Source organism: Notolabrus celidotus, chromosome 24, assembly GCF_009762535.1.
Source record: "Notolabrus celidotus isolate fNotCel1 chromosome 24, fNotCel1.pri, whole genome shotgun sequence".
NCBI lineage: Eukaryota > Metazoa > Chordata > Actinopteri > Labriformes > Labridae > Notolabrus > Notolabrus celidotus.
Genome location: NC_048295.1, coordinates 5,009,384 through 5,035,598, shown reverse-complemented (window position 1 = coordinate 5,035,598; position 26,215 = coordinate 5,009,384). Strand labels below are relative to the sequence as shown.

Below are 26,215 nucleotides of genomic sequence, written 5' to 3'. Positions count from 1 at the left end.
ATTAATATTTAAAGTGCCTTTATTCATTATCAATTAATATTCTTACCTTTTTTTAAATTAATACATTAGTTAACATTCTTATTGTTATTTTGGTGCTTTACATTTTTTTTATTACATATATTTCATTGTTTTTGGTGTGCATTAGTCTCAACTTCAAAATCTATTTTAGATTTTGGATAAGTGGAATATTTTGCCATTATTTTATTTCTGCTTTTTTCTTGTTTTTCAATCTCTGTATGAAAACTTGTATGAAAGGTGCTTTATAAATAAAGCTTGATTGATTGATTGTGTTCTGCCATAAATAAAGACAGTTTTAACTCATGGAGTCTGTTGGCTTCCTTCGATTGAGTCCACTCTCCCTGAATTATCACATTGCAGCCATCACAGCCTGATATGCAGCTGCTGGATGAAGAAATCTACTGGAGTAAAGGCCCAGGTTTAAAAGCTCCTTAAAAAAACACCTAAAATGATCCGATCTCTCTTCAATCAGACATTTTTCTGCTTCTTTGTAATCGCTCCTTTAAGACATGGTTCTTTCAGCGTATTTGCAAAAGACAGACACTTTAAATCACCGTGTTCCAGCTGGTCAGTCACGAATATTTGCACACAGCTAATGAGATCAGAGAAGGGGACAAACATGTGAGCGATGCCAATTAGAAGCGCTGTCAGCTGTCTCGTACTCTCACTGTCTCTTCAGTTGTGGAGAGCATCTTTTGTACGACACAGCGGGGCGACAAGAAACACGTCTTCTCTGTGTGCAGCAGCGCTTCACAGACACACACCTGTTGCTGAGGCGAGATGCAGCTCGTTTAAAGTCAGAGCCACTGTGAGGATTAATCATGCAGCCTTGTTTTTGTACGCGTGGAGGGGGGTGCTGTGTCTCGTCTTCTTGGTTTTTTTTATGTGTGTTTACTGGAGGTCATTCTTGCTACCTAAATCTAATCAGAGAACAAAGTGGTTATTTGACTCAAACCCAGGATGAAGAGAGAGCAGAAGGGACACACAGCTTCTGTTAATATAATCACTGATGTGTGTGTGCATGTGTGGGGTCACAGTTTTCATACCTCCTCAGTGAAACGACGGACGACAGAGGAGCTTTTCAAGGAGCTAAGCGGTGAACAGGAAGTCTGAACGTTGAACAGGTTGGTGCCATGTTGACGGTCACAGTGAGAGGGCAAAGCACGGGAATCTATTTGGTTTCATTTCAGCTCAAGACATTTTGATTTTCCGCCTTGTAGTCCTCCACGTCTCGAAAAAGAAAGGAAAAATGAATCAGTCTGATTTGATAACGGCTTGATGTGACACTGAAATCGATGTGAGCTGTTTGAGTTCAATGGTTTAGATAGTTTCTTGCAAAATAAAGAGAAATTTCTTAGCTTACTTTATTTAAAGGATACTGTGCAGATTTAAAGCCACTATGTGTGATTCTAAATCTTCTGTGTCATCAATCTTAGTCTCCATCTTTCCATGTTATTCATTCTATGCTAATAATACCCTAAATGCTAGCTGTGTCACTCTTCTCCTTCAACCTGTTGCATCATCACGAGTTTGATGTGGAAGACGTGACGTCCAGACAGCAAATGCATAAACTGAAACAGGCTCCACCTCGTCCTTTAAGACGCTGAGATCATGTTTCTTCCACTACCTCGGCTCTCTCCTCTCTCCCTAAGACTTCTGAACTCTTAGATTTGGATTTACACGTAGTGGCTTTAACGTGGTCTACCCTGTTCTCTGTTACCCTCATTCTCACCGTTATTCGAAGCGCAGCGAACTGAAAAAAAGAAGTGCTGTTCTCACTACTCTGGAGGTTTGACCCTCCCTCTGTTACCATATCTGCTACTCCATGTAAACACTGACTGCTACCACGCTGCTCACACACCAGCACGCCTCCTGTATCTGTCTCACTATCTGTGATGCTACAAACAGGGAACTCCTTCTGCTACACACTCACTTCTGACGTGACGTGCCTGATGTCTTCTTTAGAGCTACACGATGTGGAAATCATTGCAAAGAAGGGGGAATAACTGTAATATCTGTTCGTGCCTGTACAGATGTGTCTTGAATCACGAGTGCTCCGTGTGTGCAGGGTTATACTTCTGCTCAACAAACAGGAAGTAAAGGAACACTTTGCTTTGAGCTCAGAGGTGTTCAGGGGCACGCCGTAATTTGGATTGTCCTGCACACATGCAGGAGTGTGGATCGCTCATGCTCCTGCAGGTTGCTTCAGCAGGAGCGTTTAAAGTGCTTGTTACTGCCACAGTCGGGCTCAAATGCTATTCCATGTGTCTGCAAACAATAGAGATAGAACTTTGTTTGGATGCATTAAGATGCGATCCTTGAAACTGGACTCCAGAAACGTATAAATGAAGAACATGGACGTGTTTGCGGCTGCAAGCTGAAGCAATCTGCAGGATCATTCAGATCCAACAATATGTAAATGAGCGCCCAGCGTTAGAGGAACAATTACTCCTTAATTGTTTGCTGACTAGGCACCCTCTGATTTTTTTAAATCTGTTCGGTGTTTACCAAAAGATCGAAGCCTTGTGGTCGATGTGTGTGTGTGTGTGTGTGTGTGCGTGTGCGTGTGCGTGTGTGTGTGTTTTTGTGTGTGTGTGTGTGTGTGTGTGTGTGTGTGTGTGGCTACCAGCAAGCAAGCATACCTGGCAACAGAAAACATGAAGGAAAGAAAAAAGGAGGGGCCTCATTCTTACAGATTGTCACAGAAAAATACCGGTGAAGACAACATTTTCCACTTGGTCTATATTTTTAAGAAGTCATTTGTCTCGCCTCTTAGAGTCAGAACATCTGACCGCCTCCGGCCCGGTCCACGGTCTTCATCCTCCTGACCCCCTCGGCGCTCCGTCCGAGGTGGGCGCGGGACCAGCGGCCCCACTGCTGACCAGTCAGAACGTGTTTGCTCGTTTACCTTTAGATGCAGTTTTTGATTGTGCAGCAGTGGGGAGAGTTTCTGTCCTTTCCGGGTCTCTGATTGGTCAGGGGGAGGAAGGGGGTATAAAGAAGGGCGGGGTTATGTTTCCTCCTTGTCAGGTTTGCTGACTGGTTTCCCTCCGTTCATGACCACCGGTTCGCTGGTTGTGCTTTTGGAAGGCGGGCCCACGGCGATTTTAGGCACCGCCTCCCCGACGTCGTGCAACGAAGGCTCTCTGTACATCGCAACTGGAGGTGTGGCGGGAAGAACGGAGAGGGGGAGGAGCATTAAATGATTCAAAACGGGTGAGAAAGGGAGGAAATGTGGGATGAAGGAGAGAAGAAAGGTTGTGTCTTTACTCCATCGTGTCATCAAACACTTTATAAACCTTAAACTGAATAAACTCTGCTTACCTTCTATAGGTTTAGGCAGAAAGTGTGCAGCTGGTTTGGTCTTTTTCACCCTGTTCCCCTTCATGGCCTGTCCCTCCTTGTTGAGGCCCAGAAACCAGGCCCGGCCTGACTCCTTCTGTCTGTAGAGCATCGAGCTGTAGATCACATAGTAGTTCTCGAACACCGACTCCTTAAACTTACACTCTGCTGTAAACAGTTCCTGCAGAGACAGAGAGAAACATCAGACGTGTTACTTTTACTTTATTAATACTCATACTCAAAGAAAGAGGAGGAGAGATGTTCCCTCTTTGAGAAAAAGAACACAGTAAGTTGTTGCCGGTGCATTAGCTGTGCCTTTGCTTCCTGGTTTAATAAAGTCATAAATAATAAAAGTAAATAGGCTGTAAAATAATTATTGGTCATTATATTGAGATAAATCCTGGTGAAATGTTTGTTTGCAGATCATTATACTGCAGCAAATGTTATTAACTGACCTGATTTATTAAATGCAAACATGGATTTAATTTTTCTGCAATCAGGTTTAATAAACTCATGCATCATGAGTGTTTTATTTAGGCTCATTTGCACCCTTTGTGTATCACATTAAGCCCTTTGTTTGGTGTCTTCCCTCATTAAATGTACTGTTAATTATAGAAAATCTTTCAGTGGTCACACGGTATACATTTCCATGACTGAATTCGGACTTTGAGGCACGATTTTATGACTTAAAAATGAAATTTTGTCTCAGAAATCCATGTTTGGTCCGGTTTGAATGAAAGTCTGTTGATGAGAGACGGATCTCTCTGATCAGACATCTGCTTTACAAACTCCAAACTGAAAGCCAGACACAGCCGAGGAGGAACAGCACAGCACACCACACTGACTCACGTATTACTCTCACTCATGTCATTCCCTCCTCTGACATTTCTTTGTGTGCTCAAAACAACAAACCGAACAGATCAAAAGCAGACTGATTCTGGCGACACAAAGCCCAGAGACCTTCGCCGCTCCCAGACGTCAGTGTTAAAACTCTCTCTGTGCTTTTGCCTCCAGTGGAGCATATTTCAGCACGGAGTCAAGGTGTTATTTTCGCTGGGTGAGAAATCGTCCTCCCTGGTGAGTAACAGCGAGGGGGAAAAACGTGGCTCGACACAAAACATTTTTCATCAGAGAGGTCAGAATCAAAACAGAGACATTCTTTTACCTGATCAGAGAGACAAGATACCTCTGCAGTATCCAAAACATCAAGGATGTACCACTGTAGTGGAAAGTATTCTTTACCAGAATGATGAGATGGATTTAAATTAATCTAACAACTCTTCTGAGAAAAACAGATTATTTTCAGCCACCTTACCCCCCAAAAAGTGATGATTACAACCCTGAGAACCAGAAAAAATGCTCTACTACCCAGATGTAAACAAAAGCAGATGACGGATGGACTCCTGCACACTTATTAAAATCATATTCAAGACATTTTTGCACAACAACACAGCTTCTGCATTATATTTGTTTGAATATCTTGCAAGTCGCCTCAGAAACTAGCATTCCTTGTGTTTTTCATCTTGACGCCAAATTTCCTTGAACGAGCATTGTGTCATCTTCTCTGACAAATATATTCAGCTGCTGTACATGCTGCTAATTGTCACATAAAGAAGGAAGTCCACATGAAAGATGAACTAATGGAGGCTAATTTGGCCTTGTGGATAAGTCTTGTGATGCAGATCCACTATCGTATCTTCTGGTGGTTTTCCTGAGGTTTTCCCGGGCTTCCAGCAGTGTTACTTTGATATCATTAATCCAAAGTTGATGTAAAACAAACTACTCCAGCTTTAACTAGCCCGTCTTAATTGCTCCTCAAATCAATCTTATCTCCTCTTGTCGGACAAGAATCTTCCTGTCACTCTTATCGAACTCTGATTTCATTAAAGAACTCTGATTATCATTCAGCTCCAAACCAAGGAGACGTTTTCTCGTTGCAGTGATTGCTGAGGAAATTAAAAAGTCGAGTTAATAATAAACCACTCCTCGGACGGCTGAGGAGGCTCCTGCCAACCCAAACAATCACCCCGAGGTCCCCAGATCCCAGATTGGGAAGTGTTTGTCTAGACGGCCTCTTATTGGCTGATGTGGGCCTCAGACACATTATCATTCAGCTCAGGTCTGTCGGTCCGAGTCTCATAGCAACATGAGGAAGAGAGGCGACACTGTAGCGATGGCAACCAACCAGCGCCGAGAGGGAGGGGTTGGTGTCAGTCGGTGGGTGGGCTGTGAGAGCGTGTGTGTGTGTGTGGAGCACAGAGAAACACACACACCCAAACATTTGAATGCTAATTTTACATATAATGTGCCGTACTTCATGCTAAACCACATCCAGTCCTGCTAACATAGGACGACACCTCTCAGAGGCAGGCAGGGCACCAGCTGCACGGGGATCACACACACACACACACACGCACATGTGCAGACACACACTTGTGGCTCTGGGGGATGAATGGAGGGAGGTGCAGGGATATGAAATGTGACTAAACGAACAAGACAGGTTTTAATGAATGGATGCTCTATTTGATGGCGCTGTCAGAGACTCGAATACACCAACACAAATTAAATGTTCTCCTTTGATGAGCATGGATTTGATTCGTAGTAAAGACAGAGTTCTGGGCTCTACTCGTACAGATTTAAGGGTTGATATACCTCCTTTACGTCCACTTGAAGCTTCTGATTCTGCCACACACAGGCTCAGTTTGTTATTTGAAGTGTCTGACAGATGGATGGCATGATCCGTGTACATACAGACCTCTTTGTTGGAGCTTTAGATGCTTTTTAAAAAACAGAAAGAGACGTTACATCTTTCATTTAGAGGCCACCAGACCCGACTGACAATAACAGTCATTATGTAAGAGATATCTGGGGTCTTGTTGTTTTAGTTACATTGTTTTAATGCGAACAGAAGCTAACGGTTTTACCTCACCTTACGGTCTATGGTGTCTAAGCCACATGTTCCTGAACTCTTTTTCGTGGATTGATTTGATTTGATCCTTACATGGGGCACACTTCTTCACCATGAGGTCAAACTGGCGCCACTGATTAAGCAATGTTTGCCCCGAAACTGCGTCACTCTGAGAGGTAAGTCTGTTAGCTTTGAAGAGAGTGATGCAATTCCTATTTAAAGTGAAAATTAACAGCCTTGTCTTAACAGAGAAGTCAGTCTTTGCAGGATTTGTCCTCCCTGAAGTTATCAGCCTGCTATCAGAGAATAAAAGCTTACTTTGCAGACGTTCTTTGATTGGATTTGTCCCTAAGCTGTGCATTGCAGCCATCACAGCCTGATGCATGGTTGCAGGCTGAAGCAATCGATAAGAACAAATAGAAAATGTTTGGTAGCCTAGAAATCTAAAAATAGAGCCCAGGTTTTAAGATACTGAGTGCTTGATCCCGACAGAGCTTCAAACTTTTCACTGCAGGATTAAATTAAGTTAATAATATATTAAGTCTTGACCTACACCTCTGTTTCATTATTCATTTGTTGGGGAGGATGATCCTCAGAGCGGTGCCAGACTCTTATTAATGTTGGCCAGCGAGGTCATACATCATTTAAAGCTGCTTTTAAAATAAAAGAAGTTTGATGTCGTCTCTGAGCGCGGCCTGAAGATTTATTCTGGACTGAATTTGGGGAGAAAAGGTGCACTGTAAAAATGAAAACCTCAGCTCCCTTTCAGGTGAGTCACTTTAACAACACTGCCCGGCTGAATGTGTTTCTGTCGTCATTTCTAAATAGCTGCTTTCACAAGCTGCCCACAGACAGGAGACGGGGAGAAAGGATGAATGAAAGAAACGGAGGGTGGGGTGTTTTGAAATTGGGACATGAAGGAGAAGAAGGAGAATAAATCACCCAGTGAGGGGAACGACGCCTCCTGATTGGAAAAACAGCGGGGGATTCTCTCTCTCTCCCCTCTTGTATCGGAGTATTTCTCTCCTTTTTCTCCTCGCTGTCAGAGATTCTCTGAAAGTGAACAGGCTGCAAACATGCATGCACATTGTTATCTTTTCAATGACATGCACGTAGCGCTTGTGTGTCCTCGGCTGCCTGAAAAGCAGCTGTTTTTTTTCCCCGGCAGCTGTCATCAGATGGAGCAGAGCCCATTAACATGTTGTTCCAAAACATACCAAATTGATACAGGCAGCACTTTGTCCCTTTTCCATTACAGAGCTAAAAATAAGAAGAGTGGGAAAAGCAATCTGAACTCAGAGCTGCCCAGTGATCCCCCAGCGTGACTGCTGCCCACTGGGAGCTCGCCAATGAAGCTAATTCATCCACAAAGAACCGGAGTATACATCTAATTTACAGACAACACGTGTTCTGAAGCGAGCGGGATGATTCCCATCACACTTCACTCTGAGGGAAGTCACAGAGTTCGGGCGTCACAGACCGGGGGCAGCTGCTGAATGACTGCAGGGCCACGAGTTCAAGCTTCAAGATCTGCCTCACGGGCTGGAGACATACTGATTGACTGCCTGCAGCAAAAGATTCCCACTGGGCTGTGCCATAACACCAAAACCCACACACAGAGCTGCACCAAAGCTGCCCTCAGACTCCTGTTTGTGTCCTTTTCTGCAAGTTTCCAACGCTGCTAGAGAAGAAGGTTGAACATGAGTTCCTCTGCACACAGTTGGGTTGTTAGTTGAGACAACATCCGTCCAATGTTTAGATGAAGAAGTGAGACCTTAAACGCCATGAGACAGTCATTGTTGGGGCGCAAATGGAGACAGACTTCCTGAGAATGTCGGCAATAAGTTGAGGGAAGCCGATGTGTGAAAGAGTGATATCAACCCTGAAACTGTCACCACTACAACTCCTCTTCCTCCTCTTCCAACACCTCCACCCTTCGTCTAAACCAAGCGGAGTACATCAAGTCATGAGCGTCCGACAAAGACTGCTTCTATCTCATAAAAGCATCATAATCATATCCATCCAAGCTAGTTTACGTCTGTTTTAACATAAAAACATGTCAGATATAAAATATGATGACTCTGCAGAGATGTTTCCAGCTCCTTGGTCCACAAATGTTCCTCCGATTGAAATGTTGGGTTCACTTCTTTTACTTGCAACAATGTTTAATGCGTCTAAGCTCCAGAAAGTTGTTTTTCATCCCATTATGTGTACGCATACATGTGTGTGTTTCTGTTTGTGTGCACTAGCTCAGCGAGTGGGTGTGTTTGTTTCCAACACCAGTTATTATCACAGCACTAATTACCCAGGGGAATTGTGGGTAAACAAATCATTCTAAAGAAACGGAGCCCACAGAGAAGAAGAAGAAGAAGAAGGAAGAGGAGGAGTGTGGGGTGCACGCAAACCCAAAAAGTGAAGAGGCTGCTTTGAGAGCGGACTTGAAAGGATGTCCTCCAGCCAAGAATAAAAGACGGAATCTGACTCCAATCACAGCTGTGCTCTCGGGGTGTCAGGAACACCGCCGTTATCCTCAACCGCTGCAGACCTGCACACCTGATCCAATTACCCTGTTATGAAAATGTGTGGGACGTAATTGGATCAGGTGTGTTCGAGCAGGAGCAACAGCTCGCAGCACAGGTGCTCCTTCAGGACAGGGGGGGAACAAAACGAGAGGAACTTCAGTGAAGAACTAAACCTTTGTTTCGCCAACTCAGTGCTTTCAGAGCGATTCATTAGAGGGCTGTGCTTTTTAATGCATTACTAATGTTAGTTCATACATTACCTGAGGCGAAGGCTGCAGAATAATCAGGTTTCTCCAAAATCTTTAAGAGACTAAGCAGATTGTGTTTCTGTGTGGACGGCACCAAACTTTCTGAATCCACTCACGATACATCCAGGAGCAGAGATTCCTTTGCCCAACTCGTATTTGTGAGGCTTTTATTTTGACATTTACTGACTTTCACTCACTTTGTTTCCTGTTTTGATTTAAACATGCTTCTGTTTTAGAAAGACACAAAATGTACTTCTGCTATCCACAGAAACACACGTCTGAAGAGGCTCCACTCACCAGCAACAAATCCAGTCTCTGGTCTCTACAAAAACCTGTGTGTGTGTGTGTCTCATATGACTAACATTTATTCTCTCTGCCACTCCTCTTCCTTCTCATCTCCGTGGATGCAGACATCACAGGACTCACTCCGTCTGAGTGCCGATCCGACGGCGCTGTGAATGAAAGCACACGCCTACGAATGCGGACGAGTGCCACACACACACTTGAACATATAAGACACACAACGCCACGCTCCACGAAAACATGTTGTTGGAAAATATGAAGCGAAAGCAGACGGAGGAAATCCGAAAGGTGAAGATGAAAAGGTGTAGAGACGGTTGACAGATTTCTTACGCTGTAGAAAACCACATCGTACCTTAAGTCTCTAAAAGTAGTATGGGAGGTAGAACCTTCAGTTATCAGGCCCCTCTCCTTTGGAATCATCTACCAGTCAGGGTCCAGGAGGCAGACACCCTCTCTACATTTAAGAGTAGGCTTCAAACTTTCCTTTTTGATAAACCTTATAGTTAGAGCTAGATCAGGATTGGACCAGGTCTCAGTTATGCTGCTATAGGCTTAGACAGATAGGGATCCTATCTGTCCTGCCCTCTCCTCTTCCTGTCCCATTAAAGTTACTAACCATAGACCTTTCTGGAGTCCCTGAGCTCCCTTGTCTCGTAGGTTCCTGCTGCTGTGGCCAGACTCCAGCTGCTACTATCCGTCTCACCACCATCATCTCTCTCTCTCTTCATCTCCCTCTATCCCTCTCTCCAACACGGTCTCAGCAGATGTGTGTCTAACATGAGTCTGGTCCTGCTGGAGGTTTCTGCCTGTTAAAGGAAGTTTGTCCTTGCTAAATACTGCAAGGTGCAATGCTCATAGTGGATTCAGATGAGATCTCATCCTGTCTTGGTGTGCGAGAAAGGGGAGTAAAGAGACGACTGATTGGAGAGATACAAAGGATCAAAACTTGGACAGTTTGATAGAATTGAGTTGATGCTGTTCAGACTCCCGGGTCCTCTTGAGCAGACAGACTGGGGCTCTAACAGTCTGAGTCACAGGAGCTGGCATGAAGGAATACATTTCCATTTCTAATCTTGGCTGCTGGACAGTCAGCAGAATTCAGATCTCAAAAACAAGCAGATTTTAGGGGAGCACTGCGGCTGAAAACAAGATCCAGATTCGTCTCATGATCTTTTATCCTTTATATCATCGTCTTGGAGGATTATGTAATGTTATTTCTTAAGATTTAATTCCTAACATGAGCATTGTTCGTCATCTTTCTCACTCCACTCATGCAGAAGCATCAGGAGGAGTTAATAATAACAGGAGGAGTAGCAGAGCTCGTGGTTTGTCACAGGAAGCTGCAACGTTTTGACTAAAAAAGTCAATTTCCCGTCTCACCTCCCAGCTGACATCCTCACACCCACACACCCCGACACACACACCCACACCCACACCCACACACGACATGTCAACACTCATCACTCCACTCTCATTCACACACACGCTCCCAAACTCATCAGCACTTTTTCCCACTTTCCCCCAGCATGCTCCATAATTATCACGTAGCAGCTCATTGCACACACTGCGCCATCTGTTAGCTATACACACGCACACGCACCCAAAAACCCACACACACGCACACGCCACACCTTCATGCACAACCACACACTGCCAGATGCTCGAGATCTGGGATTAATAAGAGAGTTCTTCCATGTATAACTAAGTTCGCAGCATATCATTAACAATTTGCAATAAGAGGATAAAGATTCAGAGCGGCGTGAATTCAGGGACAAGATAAAGCTCAAGAGAGGGGACGGAAATGTAGATAAAAGAAGAGGAATATTAACACTAATGTGCTTCATCCGACCAAAATACTCAGAGGATGAACTCTAATCCAGAAAGAAGTTATTGATGAGCTGGTTGGTGAAAGTATTATTAAAAAAAGAAGGTATTAAAAAGGATCTCTATAAGGAGAGTCACCTGTTGCATCACTTCTCTTCAGTTGACTCTCTTGTGGAATCATTTGTGTTATACATTATTATAATCTTCTTTTATTGATTTATTTTTCTGTATGTACTTATTATCATAATCATCATATTTAAAGTTTATTGTATCTTTTTATAATTCTAATTATTATTTACAAAATGATTTGGATACATTAATTTATTTTTTTATCTGATTTTATTATACCAAATAAAATGAGTTATTTATATAATAAAACACTAAAATATGCTACACTTAAAAGTTACTACTGCCAAGTACAGGAGAAAAAATATTAAAATGCTGAGAGGTAATCTGTAAAAATCACTGGAATAAGATACGATCTATAACTAAATACATAAGGAAATAATTCACAGTAAAAATAAAAAATAAAGAACGAACTGAATAAATATTATATGTGTCCATAATAATTTAAAATAAGACAGAATTTGACTTTAAAATTGCTGAGAATCCACGCACACTGCCGTGACACACTCACAATATTTATGTGCAGCAGGAGGAGGCGTGTTGATGTCTGGTGGTTAACATATAACTAAATCACAGCCTGGACTTTCTGCAGAGTGTGGCTGACATTTTTAGTGTAAGTTAGAGGACCATAATCTGCTTTGTATCGACTCCCTGACGCCTCCGTAATAACTAACCTGTCAGGATGAAATATAATCCAAACTGCATCTGATAAATTAGCTGCTCAGCCGGCGTGAGCGTACGGTAACTGCCCAGGTTCAGCCCGGGTTAAAACAAAGCTGTGATAGCGCCGCCGTAATGTTTAATGAGCATCCCTTCTGGCGCCGTTGCTTCACACTACACCTGTCGAGAGATCTCCGGCAGCCAATTAGACACCGAGCTCCGTGATAGATCAAACCTGCTGCATGTAATTCACACATTTGTTATCATATAGCAGCCTGAAACTCAGCCACTGAGCTGGAGCACCATCAAACAGCCTCACTTTCCCTCAATGCAGCTTTAGAGGGGATTTCTTGTTCTACAGAGTGTGTGTGTGTGTGTGTGTGTGTGTAGGGGGGGACTCCCCCTCTTCAATTATTTACAGGAAGCCCTCATGCATCTGTGCCTCTCAGAGACAGGCTGAGAAAGCCCAGCAGAGCAGCACAGATCTCCTTTCTGTCTCCTCCAGATTACTCCTCTCTCTCTCCCTCTCATCCCTTTGTCCACAACGTTTAGACTTCTTTTTCCCACTCCATCTTTCCTCTCCTCTTTCTGGAACATTCTCACTCCTTCCTCCTGTCCTCCATCTATTTTTAAGGGTTAACATCCGTCGTCCTCCTCGTTTCTTCACAGCTGCTTCTTCTCTCTCTTCTTCGTCTCCCTCTTTTTCATTTCTCTTGGCATCGTTCCTCTTCTGTCTGCAGAATCCCTCCTCCTCCATTCTCTCCATCTTTTTCTATTCACATCAAAAACGTTGTCGTCTTTTACCTCCACCTTTATCATCTGAAATCTTTTCCCTCTCTTCTTATCCATCGCAAGCATGTTTCCTCTTGACCTCCACCTTTTCCTCATCTATCATTCTTCTCATGTCTGTTATCCTTTCTTTCTTTTGTCTCTATTCATCCTCCTTCCTCTCCGTCTTTTCCTCCGTCTGTCCTCAACCTTACTCCCTCTCTCTTTGGCCTCCTTTCTTTTTATTTTTTGTCCTTCCCTCTAATCTGCAACCCCTTTTCCTCCTTCTTCCTCCACCATCTCCTCCTCTCTTGTCCTCTCCTCTCTGTCCTTCTTCTCCATCATTTATCTCACCCACACGTCCCCTTTCACTCCTCTCTCTCCTTTTCTCAACACCATCCTTTGTCCACATCATCATCCCCTTTCTTTCCACTCGTCTGCTGCCCTTTCCCTCCCTCCTCTCGCTCCAGTCTTTCCCTCTCATTGTCCTTGTCCCATTTCTCCGTCACCTCCGTCCCCTCTCCTCCCACCCAATCTTTTCTTCTCTTACTTTCTTCACGATTTGTCCCGGCTTCACCTTTATCCTTCTCACCTCTCCCTTCCTTTCATCTCCTCTCCTCCCCTCCATTACCGTCCCCTCTCTCTATCGCCTCGTCGTCTCCTCCCCTTCACCTCCTCTGCCCCTCCTTTTTTGTCTGCTGCTAAAAGACAGAAGCGAAGGGGAGGAAGGAGGGATGATGTCAGGGAGAAGAGACGTCGGAGGAGGAGTGTGAACTCTCTCTGAAGAGTCAGCGTTGAAATAATTCATATTCCTCTTGAGCAGACCAAGCCGCTTCTCCTCTGCCTTACTTCCACTCCACTTGCTCTTCACCGTCCTCTCCTTCGCCTGTCTTTCCTTTTGTTCTCTATGTCTCTTATTAATGACTCAGACTCAACAAAGGTCTCTATAATTCAGCTTTTCATGCTTTTATTTTGCATTTTTCATGCACAAATTAAAATCTCTTGAAGGGGAAACTTAACCCGAGCAAGTCCAGGCAGAAGAAGACGAGCGGCGACGTTGTTGTGCACTCATGCTGCTTTGGTCATGGGAGTTTGGCAGCCATGAAGAGAGCAAAGTACCACCGGTAAAGGATCCAACATTAACACTGCTGCATCTTTTTTTAAATGATTTTGGACTCCTAAATTAAACCTGAGCCGGTCTGTGGCTAAGTATTTTTGGTGCATGTACTTTGGATTACTTTGCAGCATGCAGGCTGAAGCAATCCAAACTTTTCTCCCCTCTTGGTTATTTGCAACACAAAATATGCAAACATGCAGCTCAAGTTTCCTCCCTTTGTTTCCCCTGCAGATTAAAAGCAATAAAACTTATGCCCAACCAGATTACAGCGCTGTGTGTGTGTGTGCTGCTCACCGACGAGTAGAGGTGACCCTCCCCATTCATGGCGATGTAGAGGCCGGTCTTGACTGATTGGATGGCCACGACTCTCAGACCCACAGGAATTAAGTTAAACAGAGCTGAGGGGGACAAAAACAAACAGAATCACCTTCATGTATCCTCTCCTGAAACACAACCGTGTGAGAGTGAAATGGTAAGGGAGGTAAAGGAGGATCCTGGCCTCGAGAGGTTGGATCCAAATGTTACAAATAAGAGTTCTCAAATTAGAGCTACAGCTAATTTAAACTGAAACATTTGCAGCTTAACAGCTTTTGATTTGGCTATTTCCCCCGTCAATAACTGCAGATAATCTGCCAATAATCTGTCCCAGGCTAAGTGTCGTCCAACATGCCGATCAATACATCACAAAAGCTGGGATTCTCCAGGGACAGACGCTAGGACTGCTAATAACAATTATTTGACTTGCTGATTTCAGCCACTGTCTCTCTCCCAAGCACTCCAGAACCAAGCATTCTAGGAGCCTCCTCCACTGTTGCAATGCACATTGTGTTTCTTTTTTTTTCTTCACATCATTAAGATACAGATACGCAGCCAGTTGATTAACAACCCTGTGTTTAAATGCTGCAGAAATGTCTTCCCTCTGCTCAATCCAACACTCAGACAAACATGGAGCATCGAGCCTGAGCTGCAGTTAAATCTGATATCCTAAAAACGGACGTGTCGACGTTTGCCAAACACTGATTTAAAGACACTGGCCAAACGAGAAAGAGAGATTCATAGTAAACAAGAGGGACATTGCTACAACACGAGGAAGGCTCAGCCAACATGGAGAGGACACTTTGAACCAGTGCGATGCCGGCTGTAGTGATTAGCATTTGATTTTCTCTCTGAATACAGCAGAGGCTGCATTAATCAATAAGCCATCCATCTGCAGCTCCTCCCTGAGGGCAGAGTCCGGTGCAGAGGTCCAATAAACTGCTCCTCACAAAATGAAATCCTCTCGACAACCACTTGTTGCTCTCAGTCCAACACACTGCCTGTTCTAATGTGGGAGATGGGGCTGCTGTGAAAACACAATGACTGCCTCATGATAGGGAGGGGAGAAAACATTGATACAGGCTTCATATGCAGATTTTAATAGAATAAATACACGAATGAGGGGAGGATGAACTGGCTGAAGAAGACTGAAGCTAAAAGATGCACAAGCTGCTTTAAAACGAGCTAGAGGAAATCAAGCAGCTCCAGAGTCTGTGTCTGATTTTGAGGCTGTTTATTCCTCTTTAAAGAACCGCACCTCATCAGAAAGGTGACTTAAGGTCTCAGCAGCTCTTGCAACTCGCTGTGAGAAGAAACTTTAGCACGGATTAGTCATTCACACACTTAAGCAGCAAGAGTTCAGCTGTGAAAATAACAGCGCTCTCCTCCAATCTGCTCTCCTTTCCTTCCAGCAAAGCCAGAGCAGAGTGAAGGGACGCTTTAGTTCAATACGTTAGCGTGGCTGTTGACCCATCGCTCTTGTAACTGAGCTCTGTGCAGGTCAAAATCTATCACCTCCTCTGTGTATTGATAAATCCATGGCGCTGTCCGTGGTGCTGAAGCAGCAGACAGATTTGTTATTCTCGGACCGGCCTTGCTGACAGTTTTTGATGAGTAGTAATGATTGTTACTGTATCATAGAATGTCTGCAGGGCTCTGCACGCTCACCTGTGATCTCTGACATCACAGAGTGCACCTTTAACACACATGGATCACTGTCAAGCATTAACAAACAAAAGAGATAAAGTAATGGCACTACATGATCTACACTACTGTTATAGATCATGTGTGTGTCCTTACATGAGTTGGTGCTGTCGTCTTTGGTCCCGTCCAGACTTCCATCCTGGCCCATCTGGAGATAGAAGCCCTGTCTGCAGAACAACCTGGTTACTATGCCCTTCAGCTGTGGTTCTGCAAAACACAAACACACACACACACAGGAGGAGAGAAAAATGAGCGATCGGCAAATAAAAGCAGATTATCCTGCAGTCTTTCCCCGCTTCAGGAGAAACCTGACTTATCTTTAAATGCCCCGAAAGCATCAGTTCTGGAAAGCACATTTAGGACGCAGTTAGTGGTTGAAGAACAATGCGACCACTTGCTGCATCCTGAGGGATTTCCTGTGCAGAGACTAGTCAGGCACGTCCAATCCATTACAGGATTGTTGGGCTAATCCTTCCCTCGTGGTCATTGTTCCACTTGAATAACAGTGATAAATAATTTCTCAAACTTTGATGGTGCAGAGCTGCTTCGTACTGGTTTTTGTTTCTACCACAGCCTGTTTACTTTTTATCGTTGGCCTGGAGGTTTTATTGCATTACTGAAAGGGAAGATACGACTTTATTGGAGGGCTGGAGACGGATAAATCATATAGACAGAGGAGGATAAGAGAGAGAGATGATAGTGATGAGATGAATAGTAGTAGCTGTAGCAGCTGGAGTCTGGCACGTCCACAGCAGCAGAGATCCAGAGGAACCTATACGGGACAAGGGAGCTCAGGGAATCCAGAAAGGTCTATGGTTAGTAACTTTAATGGGACAGGAAAAGTTGAAGTAAGAGACAGGATCCCAGTGTGTCAGTCTAAGCCTATAGCAGCATAACTAAGAGCTGGTCCAAGCCTGATCCAGCTCTAACTATAAGCTTTATCAAAAAGGAAAGTTTGAAGCCCACTCTTAAAAGTAGAGAGGGTGTCTGCCTCCTGGACCCTGACTGGTAGATGATTCCAAAGGAGAGGGGTCTGATAATTGAAGGTTCTACCTCCCATACTACTTTTAGAGACTTTAGGTACGACAAGCAGGCCTGCATGCTGGGAGTGCAGCTGGGTAATAGGGAACTGTGGGCTCTTTAAGATACAAAGGTGTCTGACCATTAAGAGAGGGATTTTAGATTCTAGTCTAGATTTTATGGGGAGCTAGTGTAGAGAATATGCTCTCTTTCCCTAGTTTTAGCGAGTACTCGAGCTGCAGAGTTGCATAACATATTCTTCATGAAGATATTAGTGTAAGAAAGCAGCCTTTTTTATACCCTTACATGATGGTGAATGTGGAAAGTGTCTTTATTGTGCAGTAAATCAGGAATTTATCATCTCTAAAGCCTGAAATCTAATTTCTTTTGCTACCACAAACAGTCGTAATCCGAGAGAGTAAGGACAAGACGTGGCAGAGACGCAGCTGAGGGACCGACTGAGTCACTGGATAAAGATGGAGAGTGAGCGTGAGGTGATATAACAGTCACGGTTCCCTGGCAGGTACAGACAGGCATTTTCCCATCACTTCCATCACGCCTTCTGCTGCAGATTGCACGCTTTTTCCACAAACACAAACACACAGGCGCCGGGTTGGTGACACTGATTATTTAACGTGGCTCCTCTCTCACACACACACATACATTTCCATGCAGCCACACCCATCCTCGCTCTATCACATCAGGGACTCTGCAAAAGCAGGGTGGGAATCCCCTTTGAACATGTGTGGAGGTATACCCTAATGCACAGAGACGGAAAAGAAGCAAAGACTGGCCTAGTTTTTTAAGTGTGTGTGTGTGTGAGAAAGAGGTAGAGATAGAGAGAGAGAGAGAGAGACAGAGACAGAGAGAGAGGAGGGGTGCTTCCATTGCTGTGAAGGATCCATCTTGTGCAGCAGGGGGAGAAGAAGCGAAGAGGAGCAGTAAAGCTTTGCATCCAGCGCCTGATTTGACGAAGTTCCCCTCACACTGCCTGGCGTGTCGTGCTCTCAGTGATAAATCTCTTTCAGATTAAAAGACTTTACAATCTGTTGGAGGCTTCTACAACCAGGCAAATCCCATGCAAGTGTAAGGCTACTGGAAAATACGACTACCAATCAGAATATAAAATTTAAGATGCTCGTAAGACTCCAACATCTTCTCCAGGGCTGCAGATACAAATTTGGTCCTTTTTCACTCAATCAATGAATTATTTGGTCGCTCATATCTGATAAAATGTTGATCAGTGTCTCACAAAGTCTAAAAGGACCCATAAATAATTGGTTTCCTTTTGTAGGGGAGTGAAGAAATGAGGTAAAATAACAAGTTAGCCGCTGGTATCTCAAAAGTTGCTTGAATTGATTCATTAATAATCCAAAAAAGGAGATGTGATCATTCAAAACATCTTCCTACTTCTTTTTCTTTAACCTTCAACCATTTGAAAATATTTTATCAAACCTTTTGAATAGATTTAAAGCATCTGTTATCCCAAGGATTAAAAACATGACGCCGGCATTGCATATCTGCTCTGATTTTACATGCAATTATGTTTAAAAAATGTTTGAAATTTGGGGAAAATCAACATCTTTACTCACCAAAAAAGATAACCCAGCACAAAAAGTGTGATACTATCACACATCTCTCTGAAAATATGATTGTGAATTAATGTTTTGGGGGGTTTTGTGTCGTTAGCAGGACAAATACATCGCAAATTCAGCCTCTGTGGGGGAATGGCAGCCTCTCTGTTGCCTGAGAGGATTGAATGCAGATGAATGCAGAGGCGGAAAAACACCAAAACAAAGATGCCGAGCACCCCAGGAGAACTTGCGCCAGAATCCTACACATATAATCCAAGACCTGACCCCAAATAGTCAGAGGCAACTTTTGCAGCCGTGTTTACAGCAGCATATCTCGGTGGTACGTTAAAGTTTGAGTGTCTTTTCTACCTACTGTCATTCTGACAATACAGAGGGCGAAACAATAGTGCAGGAGGAAGCTGAATTGTTCCAGGAGTGGGAGTGGGTTTGCATGCATGCCTATTCAAATCTCAAGTTGTTGTGTCACCTCAGGAGCTGATTCAAAACACCTTGCAGAAGTTATGTTGTCTTAGTCGGTGGGCTCCAGAAAGAATGAAAGGCTGTGTCGCCTCCACATTCTCAGAGTTGGTAGACGGGAGGATGACGGATGTACAGGCGAGGAAAATAATATAAGTAATCGTATGGGACCTTTAAAATGTACGATAGACTGATTTTTATAAGTATTTTAAATTCTCTTTATTCCCTCTAAACTCAGAACAGTACAGTCTGTCTTTTGTTGCACTGAGTAAAAATCATTCGGACTGACAGCTGTGATATTTCTGCTGCTCTTTGATTCAAAATAACAGTTCACCTGCCCACATCAGTCCGTCAGAACAGAACAGGAATCAGCACACACGCTGCCAGCTGCAGACACACTGAAATCAGACACATTTAATCTCTCTGCTCTCGTTTGTGTGACGCACAAACACAGAAAGGTGCTGGAAATGTCACTTAGTGTCTCTAATCTTTTAATAGAACCATCAGGTTGTATGCTTTTTTTTTCCAGGTTTGTTAAATACTTCTTTCTTAAATGTAGCTGGATTAAACCTCCTACTTTCAGCCCCGTCTGATGTATTACAGCAGGTGCTTTTCAGTGCCGACATGTAAAATCTGAACACCTTTCTGAGCCGGTGTCGTGACTCAGCAGACGGGAATATTCGGATGATTTATTTTCTCATCAAAGCCACCAAAAGCCAATATCCTGTCACATAAGGTTTCCAAAAGGGTGTCACGTCTTTGTGTTTCTTTCACAAACATGACATTGAATGCATGTTCAGATAGGAGCTGTGTGTGTGGAGGAGAGTACGCTCTTTCTGTTTGCTTTGAAACTCTCTGACATATTACTGCAGGTGCTTTTCTGTGGCTGTGTCCTTTCAAACCTTTTCGGGCTGGTGTTGCGTGACTCAGCAGATTAAGAGTTGGTTGGACAAATTGAAGACATGCTACAGAGTCAACAACTCGAACACGCTTATTTTTCTCAACAAGAATAATTAGGATGCTAGAAAAGTCAATGCTCTGAGTCTGAAATATTTCTCTGTTCAGCTCTTACGTCGTAGCAAATCCATATTCAGTAGTTTGAGTCTCGCTCTATAAGACTGTATGTCCACTGAGATTATTTTCTGAGCCTGCTTAAAAAATCTGTACGCCTCTTTATGCACAATTATATGCATAAATACTGTCCAAAATGAAGTCATAAGACTTTATGTTTCTTAAATGTAGCTGGATGAAATGCTGGAAAAGAATTCTGATAGGTTTCTATTCTAGTCAATGTGTTAACTTCCACTGGATCCACTCTGTTGCGGTCTGGCTGCATCTCTAATGAGTCCTCTGGATCAGATACACAACACTTCTATTTTGGCAGTTTACCAGATTGTATTTCACTTCACTACAACAACAAACCATCACGATGAGCCGAGCCAGGCCTGGAGTCAACAGGTCAGAGGTTTTCAGAGGACCAGAAAGACAACATGGATGAGGAGAGGAGGAGGAGGATCTCGCTCTCATGTATTTATGTGACCTCTTTTTGTTTTGTGACAGTAAAAGAGAACTTCTTGGGGTTTTGGTCGGCTGGTTGGACAAAAGGAGCAAACTGAAGACGTCATTTTGAGCTCTGGGAGATTGTGACGTTTAATTGACTAAACAAAAGTGCAGATTAAAAGATAGGAGGAATAATAGTCATCCACAGCTCCACAAATAGTGGTATTGTTGTTTGCATAAACCCCTGCTGTGATGGAGGAGGAGGTGATAACTCATCTATTTACGTGCCTATTCATCCACCTCACATCCACTCATCCCTCTGTTCACAGTCCAACCCCGGTGACATTCCCACATCCCTCAAGGTGATGCACGTTCCCACTCTTCCCAGCACCGCCAGCATCCCGCCTTGTTACTAGGGAAATTCCCATCCTCGCGTTGCCACAGCAACAGCCTGATTCCAGACTGTTCCAGTGAAAGGGTATTCCCCCATCCAAACGGAGACACACACACACACACACACACACACACACACACACACACACACACGCGCTCAGACACTAAGCTGTATTTCCAACATAATGTGATCTGATTCAATCAGTCAGCCCGTCACGCCGTCGAGCTGATTTGACATGTCGTATTGTCTGCTAATTCGCCTCCGTCTGAGTCTAAATACGGCGTTTAACACGGGATAAAATATCAACATGGGTGTCTCACACAAGTAGAGTCGCTCTTTCTTTTCTTCTACTCACACACACACACAGGAAACGGCAGCACGAGAGTAAAAAAGCAGCTGCTGAATGCAACCATTTCATCCTCATTAACATCAGTGATTAGTGATTAGAGGAACACTCAGAGCTACAGAAGGGAGGATGCAAACACTGCTCCATTCAGCTGCACTGAAAACGTCTAAAATGCTCACCATGATGCAGTTTGTCTGATTTATTATCAACTATACGATGCATTCAGATCTTCTGCAAGCCTGCACCTCACTTCAACACATTTCTAAAGCAGAGATTGACAGTGAATATTGATTTTCAATGCCTGCTTATTATGATGCATTGATTAAAAAGCAAGGGATAGCCAGTCCATCATAGGAGTGACATTCAGAGCAACAGAGCAGGAGAGAGACCCACATTGATTAACGATAAACAGCAGCTCTGGCTTTAATGTGAAAAACATCGCCTCTGCTTTTCTGCTCATCCTCACAAGAGCTTCCAAGAAGGTGCAATCCGTCCCCCATCAGGGTAAGGAGCACGTCCATAATCTGTGCAGGGGTGTGACACAACAAATCAACAAACCGCTGTGTCGAAAGCTTCTTGGTTCAGCTCGCCTCTTCAGCCACAGCACCTTTCCCAGAAGTCAATCTCCTGCTCCTCGTTAACGCCACTTAGAGGTACTTAAAAAGCCTCCCGCCGCCACCGCCGTTACAGCAGCCTCTGACACGTCACTGTGGTTAAAGGGTTACAAGCCTCAACAAGCTCGGGGAGATGTTTCTGGAATAATCATAAAAACACAATCGCAAGATCACTTATCCAGATTTACAACATCTTACAAAAGCTTATGCACAAATTTTTGCACATTGTGCTGCAACAGGTCGTTGTTTCAGGTATCGCAGCATCAGTTTAATCTAATGCAGGAGCTTTAATGTGTTTTCCTGCAACATCCACAACCAAAAGATTGCTTCTTATATTTTCAGTCAGGTTCAGCAGAGATTTTTAATCCATTCAAGCAAAATCTGACACGACCTAGGTCATGTTTGGTCAGGATAAAGCCAAAACTACTCGATATTGTTGCTTCGTTATGACTATCTCCCTGCGTACTGGGACCTGATAGAAGGATCTTTAAAAAATTTGAAGAGATTGTTTGACTTCCTAAATGATACTCATCGCATTAAGCTTTGAGACAACAACTCAGTAAATTTGCATATCTATCGATGAAGAAAATATTTCTGTCTAAGCTCTTTCTTAAAGAACATTTCTCCTTTCCCTTCTCGCCTCCTCCGTCCTCCAACCACAGAACAGTACAGTCTGTATTTCTCGCATTAAATAAAAATCATTCTGGCTGACAGCTGTGGTATTTCTGCAGCTTTTTCCACTCACCTGCCCAGCATCCCTCCGTCAGAACAGACCAGAAATCAGCACACACACACGCGCTGCCACTCTGAAATCAGTCACATTTGAATCTTCCTGCACTTGTTTATGTGACGCACAAACACAGAGAGGTGTCACTTAGTGCCTCTTATCTTGTGATGGAACCATCAGGTTGGTGTGTATGTTATCTGATGTGTAAAACAAACTGTGGGCTGTTTTGGGTCTTGAAGGTAGCTGGATTAGACCTTCACATGCATGGCGGCCTGGAAAGAAGACGCTACAGGTAAGGTCCGCCTTGTAAGCAGGTAAGCCACCTGATTCCTTCCTTTGTTATGACACGGGCAGCCAACGCTTGGATGCCCTAGACCACGCTCGTGCCAGGGTTGTGTTGCCGTGAAAATAGTAGTTTCGTTCGCAAGTTAAGTTAAGTTTTTGTCAACGGACTTCATAGCTGTTTCTGTTTCTTTCTGCAAAAGAAGTGGACGTTGTGACAAACTTGCCTTGAAAGACTCCGGCTTGTGCAGCTTGTATGGAAGCAAGTCCTTTACCTTTTGTTCATTTAGAGTAAAATACATGTAAAAATGTAGGTGCAGGTGCTTTAAATGCTGCTGAGTTAACATCTATCCTCCTCTCAGACGATTAATCACCAACAATAACAACACTCGGACCAGCTGCAGACGAGGAGGGATTGAAATCACATTTTTAATATGAAGCAATATTCCCTCCGTCTGTCCGACTCCTGCATGCAAATTGAAGCAGGCCTGAACCTCATCTTTGATCCAGTAATGAAGAATTCAGATCAGTCTGAGACGGGGCCGTCTGTCTCTCCTTCACAAAACCTCTGGAAGACACAGAGCTGGACACTGCCAAGCTTTCACCACTGGGAACGCAAGGGAAGGAGAAACACGAGGAAGGAGGGAGGGAGGGAAGAAGAAGAATGAAGCAAGAGGAGAGGTAACAGAGGAAGGCGAGATATGAGAAGAGGAGGTGATGAAAAGATGTGAGGTTTGACGATGATTGAGACAAAGAAAGGTGGAATGATGTGATGAGGAGGAGGAGGTGAAGATGTTACCTAATGTAAGGGCTAGGAGAAGGAGGACACAGGACAGGGAGCAATGAGAGGAGATGAAAGGAGGCTTTTGTGAATTCAACAAGGAAGGAAGAGGAGACGAAAGAAGGTAGGAGAAAGGAGAAGAGAGGCTGTTGTCGTCTGATATTAAAAATAAATATAGAAAATGGGATGGAGGGATGAAAAGATCTCAGGTTGAAATAGAGGATTAGGAGGAAGAGGAGGAAGGGTGATAGAATGATTAGATGAAGAGGAGGAGGAGGAGGAGGAGATGGCAGGTTAGGTAACAGAGAAAGGTGACAAAAAGAGAGAAGGGAATAAAAGGATGCTGTACGAAGGGATGAAAAGATCTGAAGTAGGGATGGAAATAAGGGAGGGTGTTACAGTAACGGAAAGATGGGAGAAGAAAGGATAAGAGGAGAGAGCAGAGGAGGGAAGACAAGGGTGGGAGGTGTAGAAGGCATGTAGGAAAGGAAGGTGACAAAAAGAAGAGAAAAATGAGTAGAGAAGGAAAGGATGAAAACGCAGCAAAACTAATGAGGACAAGAGAGGAGAGGAGGAAACGAAGAGAGGAGATGAAAGGAGGCAAGGAGAAGATTGGGAGAGGAGATTAGGGTGAAGAGGAGGAGGAGGAGGGGGAGAATAGGTTAAAAGGAGCACAAGAAGAGAGGAAGAAAATTGAGGTTTTAAGGGAAGGGAAAAGACGCAAAAGGCAGACAGTAAGGGGGAAGAAAATGGGAAGGAGGTGAGGAGACGAGGATACAAGATGAGGCATTTCTAGACGGAAGCAAGAAGAGAAGGAGGAAAGAAGGAGGCAGGGGAAGAGGGAAAATTGGACCGATTTTAGAGAGGAGTTTTCTGGTTTTTGTTACAGTCTGTATGGAGAGCAAAGGCAGGAGGAACCCAGCTCCCACACAGGACTGCCTAAAACATGACCATAATGGTCTACGGCATGAATCCCGTCACACCACAGCAAATGAAAACCACAATAAGGTCGATGGACTAAGGAACAAGGGAACAAGAGGGAAGTCTGATTAGGCTGGGAAATGTGAGGAGAGGTTTAAAAGAAAGGGAAAGAGGAGAAAGCAGAGAGCAGAGGCAGCCGTTTGTCCTTCCGTCATGGAAGGCAATAAGGAAGGGGATCGAAGGTAGGGAGAGAGGGGCAAAAAGGAGGAAAAGGGAGGAGGCCAGACAAAAGATAATATAGAGGACTAACAAAGAGGGGGCATAATGGAAGAAAAGAGAGAGAGGAGGCCTTTTCCGCCTGGAGGAAGATGGAAAAGAAGAGGGACAAATGAGGAAACATAGAAAGGGTGTAGGGCGTAAGGGAAAGACAAACTGATACAGAGGAGGAAGGGGAGGTGATGGAGGACTGCATCCCCCGGCACCCGCCAGACCAAACTGGTGAAAACCAATCCCCATCAACATGACTCCTCACGTCCTCCTCCGTCACGCCCTCCTCCCTTCTTTTCATTTCCTGCCTCCTTCTCTCCTCCTCCCTTCACCCATCCCTCCCTTCCTCTGTACACGCCGTCACCTGCTGGTTTCCCACACAATCAATTGATTACAGCAGCACTTATCGCCTCTGCTATTGAACGCTTACTTACCGCGGCACACAATCACAACACTCATTAATCTGCATTCACTGCAAACGTAATCACGCACAAGCTCGGCTTTAAAAAAAGGGGGACATTCAGATTCTGATGGTGGGAGTGAAATTTAGAGAGAAAAGAGAGGTGTTACTTTTGTTCCTGTCTTCTTGGTCTTGGTGGTGAGGGTGCTTTTTAAATCATGAGCAAGCAAGGCAGAGATGCATGGAGAGACAGACAGAGAGAGAGAGAGGCTAGACAGACTAATCTGTGGCTTCAATAATGGATGTACCTGGAAACTACTGAACCATAGGGCACTACAAGACATGACAGCATGTGTGTGTGTGTGTGTGTGTGTGTGTGTGTGTGTGTGTGTGTGTGTGTGTGTGTGTGTGTGTGTGTGCTCCCCAAAGGAGAGGGAGACAGTGTAAAAGAGAGAGGCTGTCAACCTGTTTATGCAAGATTGGGGTGTGTGAGCGCGCAGAACCCAGGCCGTGCATGTGTGATGGTTTTGTATGAATGTAAAAGTGTAGGTCTAAGCAATGCGCGTGCGTCGCAGTGGGGTGCCAGATCCAAAAACGCATTTCAATACATTTTACGCGCGTGCGTCTGTCCCCGTGTATGCCCCCCTCCCGTTCCCCCGCACACCTTGCCTCCGTAGCCTCCTCTTCTTCAGGCCAAAGATCCGGACTTTGGAGAAGATGTCGACCAGGTCCCCTTTGCACAGCCCCTGCTTCTTGCCGGGGCTCTTCCGCCGCCGGTGGGTCGTCGGTCGGTGGGCGTGTTGCTCCCTCGCCTGCCGCTTCTGCCGGATCAACCCGCTCGCGATAGCTGCTGCCATGTCTCCACCGAACTAGTCCACTACACGGACCCAGCAGCCCACCCACCCCCCCGTCTCCGTCCGGGTCTCCGGTCTTGTGTCCACCGGAGGGGACGGAGCGCACACAAAAACCAGACGCTCTCCGGTCCCCGCTTTGACCGGCTATACCCGCCCCATCCCTCCGCCTCAGCGACGTAAAGTCCCAAATAAACACTTAACGG

General features: G+C 44.5%; 1 protein-coding gene across 1 annotated transcript; it reads right to left on the bottom strand.

The window, feature by feature from the left end:
- On the bottom strand, window positions 1-26,015 carry LOC117808453 (fibroblast growth factor 14-like). The gene is made up of 5 exons (XM_034678209.1): window positions 25,823-26,015; window positions 15,952-16,062; window positions 14,131-14,234; window positions 3,343-3,541; window positions 1-3,177 (listed from the first exon to the last, which is right to left on the bottom strand). Exons 1-5 carry the CDS (start codon window positions 26,013-26,015, stop codon window positions 3,029-3,031), a joined length of 756 nt encoding a protein of 251 aa, XP_034534100.1. The 3' UTR covers window positions 1-3,028.
- Between the last annotated feature and the right edge of the window lie 200 nt (window positions 26,016-26,215).

Coding starts and splice junctions, on each gene's coding strand:
- LOC117808453 (XM_034678209.1), bottom strand. CDS start 26,015: ATGGCAGCAGCTATCGCGAGCGGGTTGATCCGGCAGAAGCGGCAGGCG. Junction 3,542..14,130: donor AGGGTCACCTCTACTCGTCG/GTGAGCAGCACA, acceptor CTGTCTCTGCAG/GAACTGTTTACAGCAGAGTG. Junction 3,178..3,342: donor TCTGCCTAAACCTATAGAAG/GTAAGCAGAGTT, acceptor CCACACCTCCAG/TTGCGATGTACAGAGAGCCT.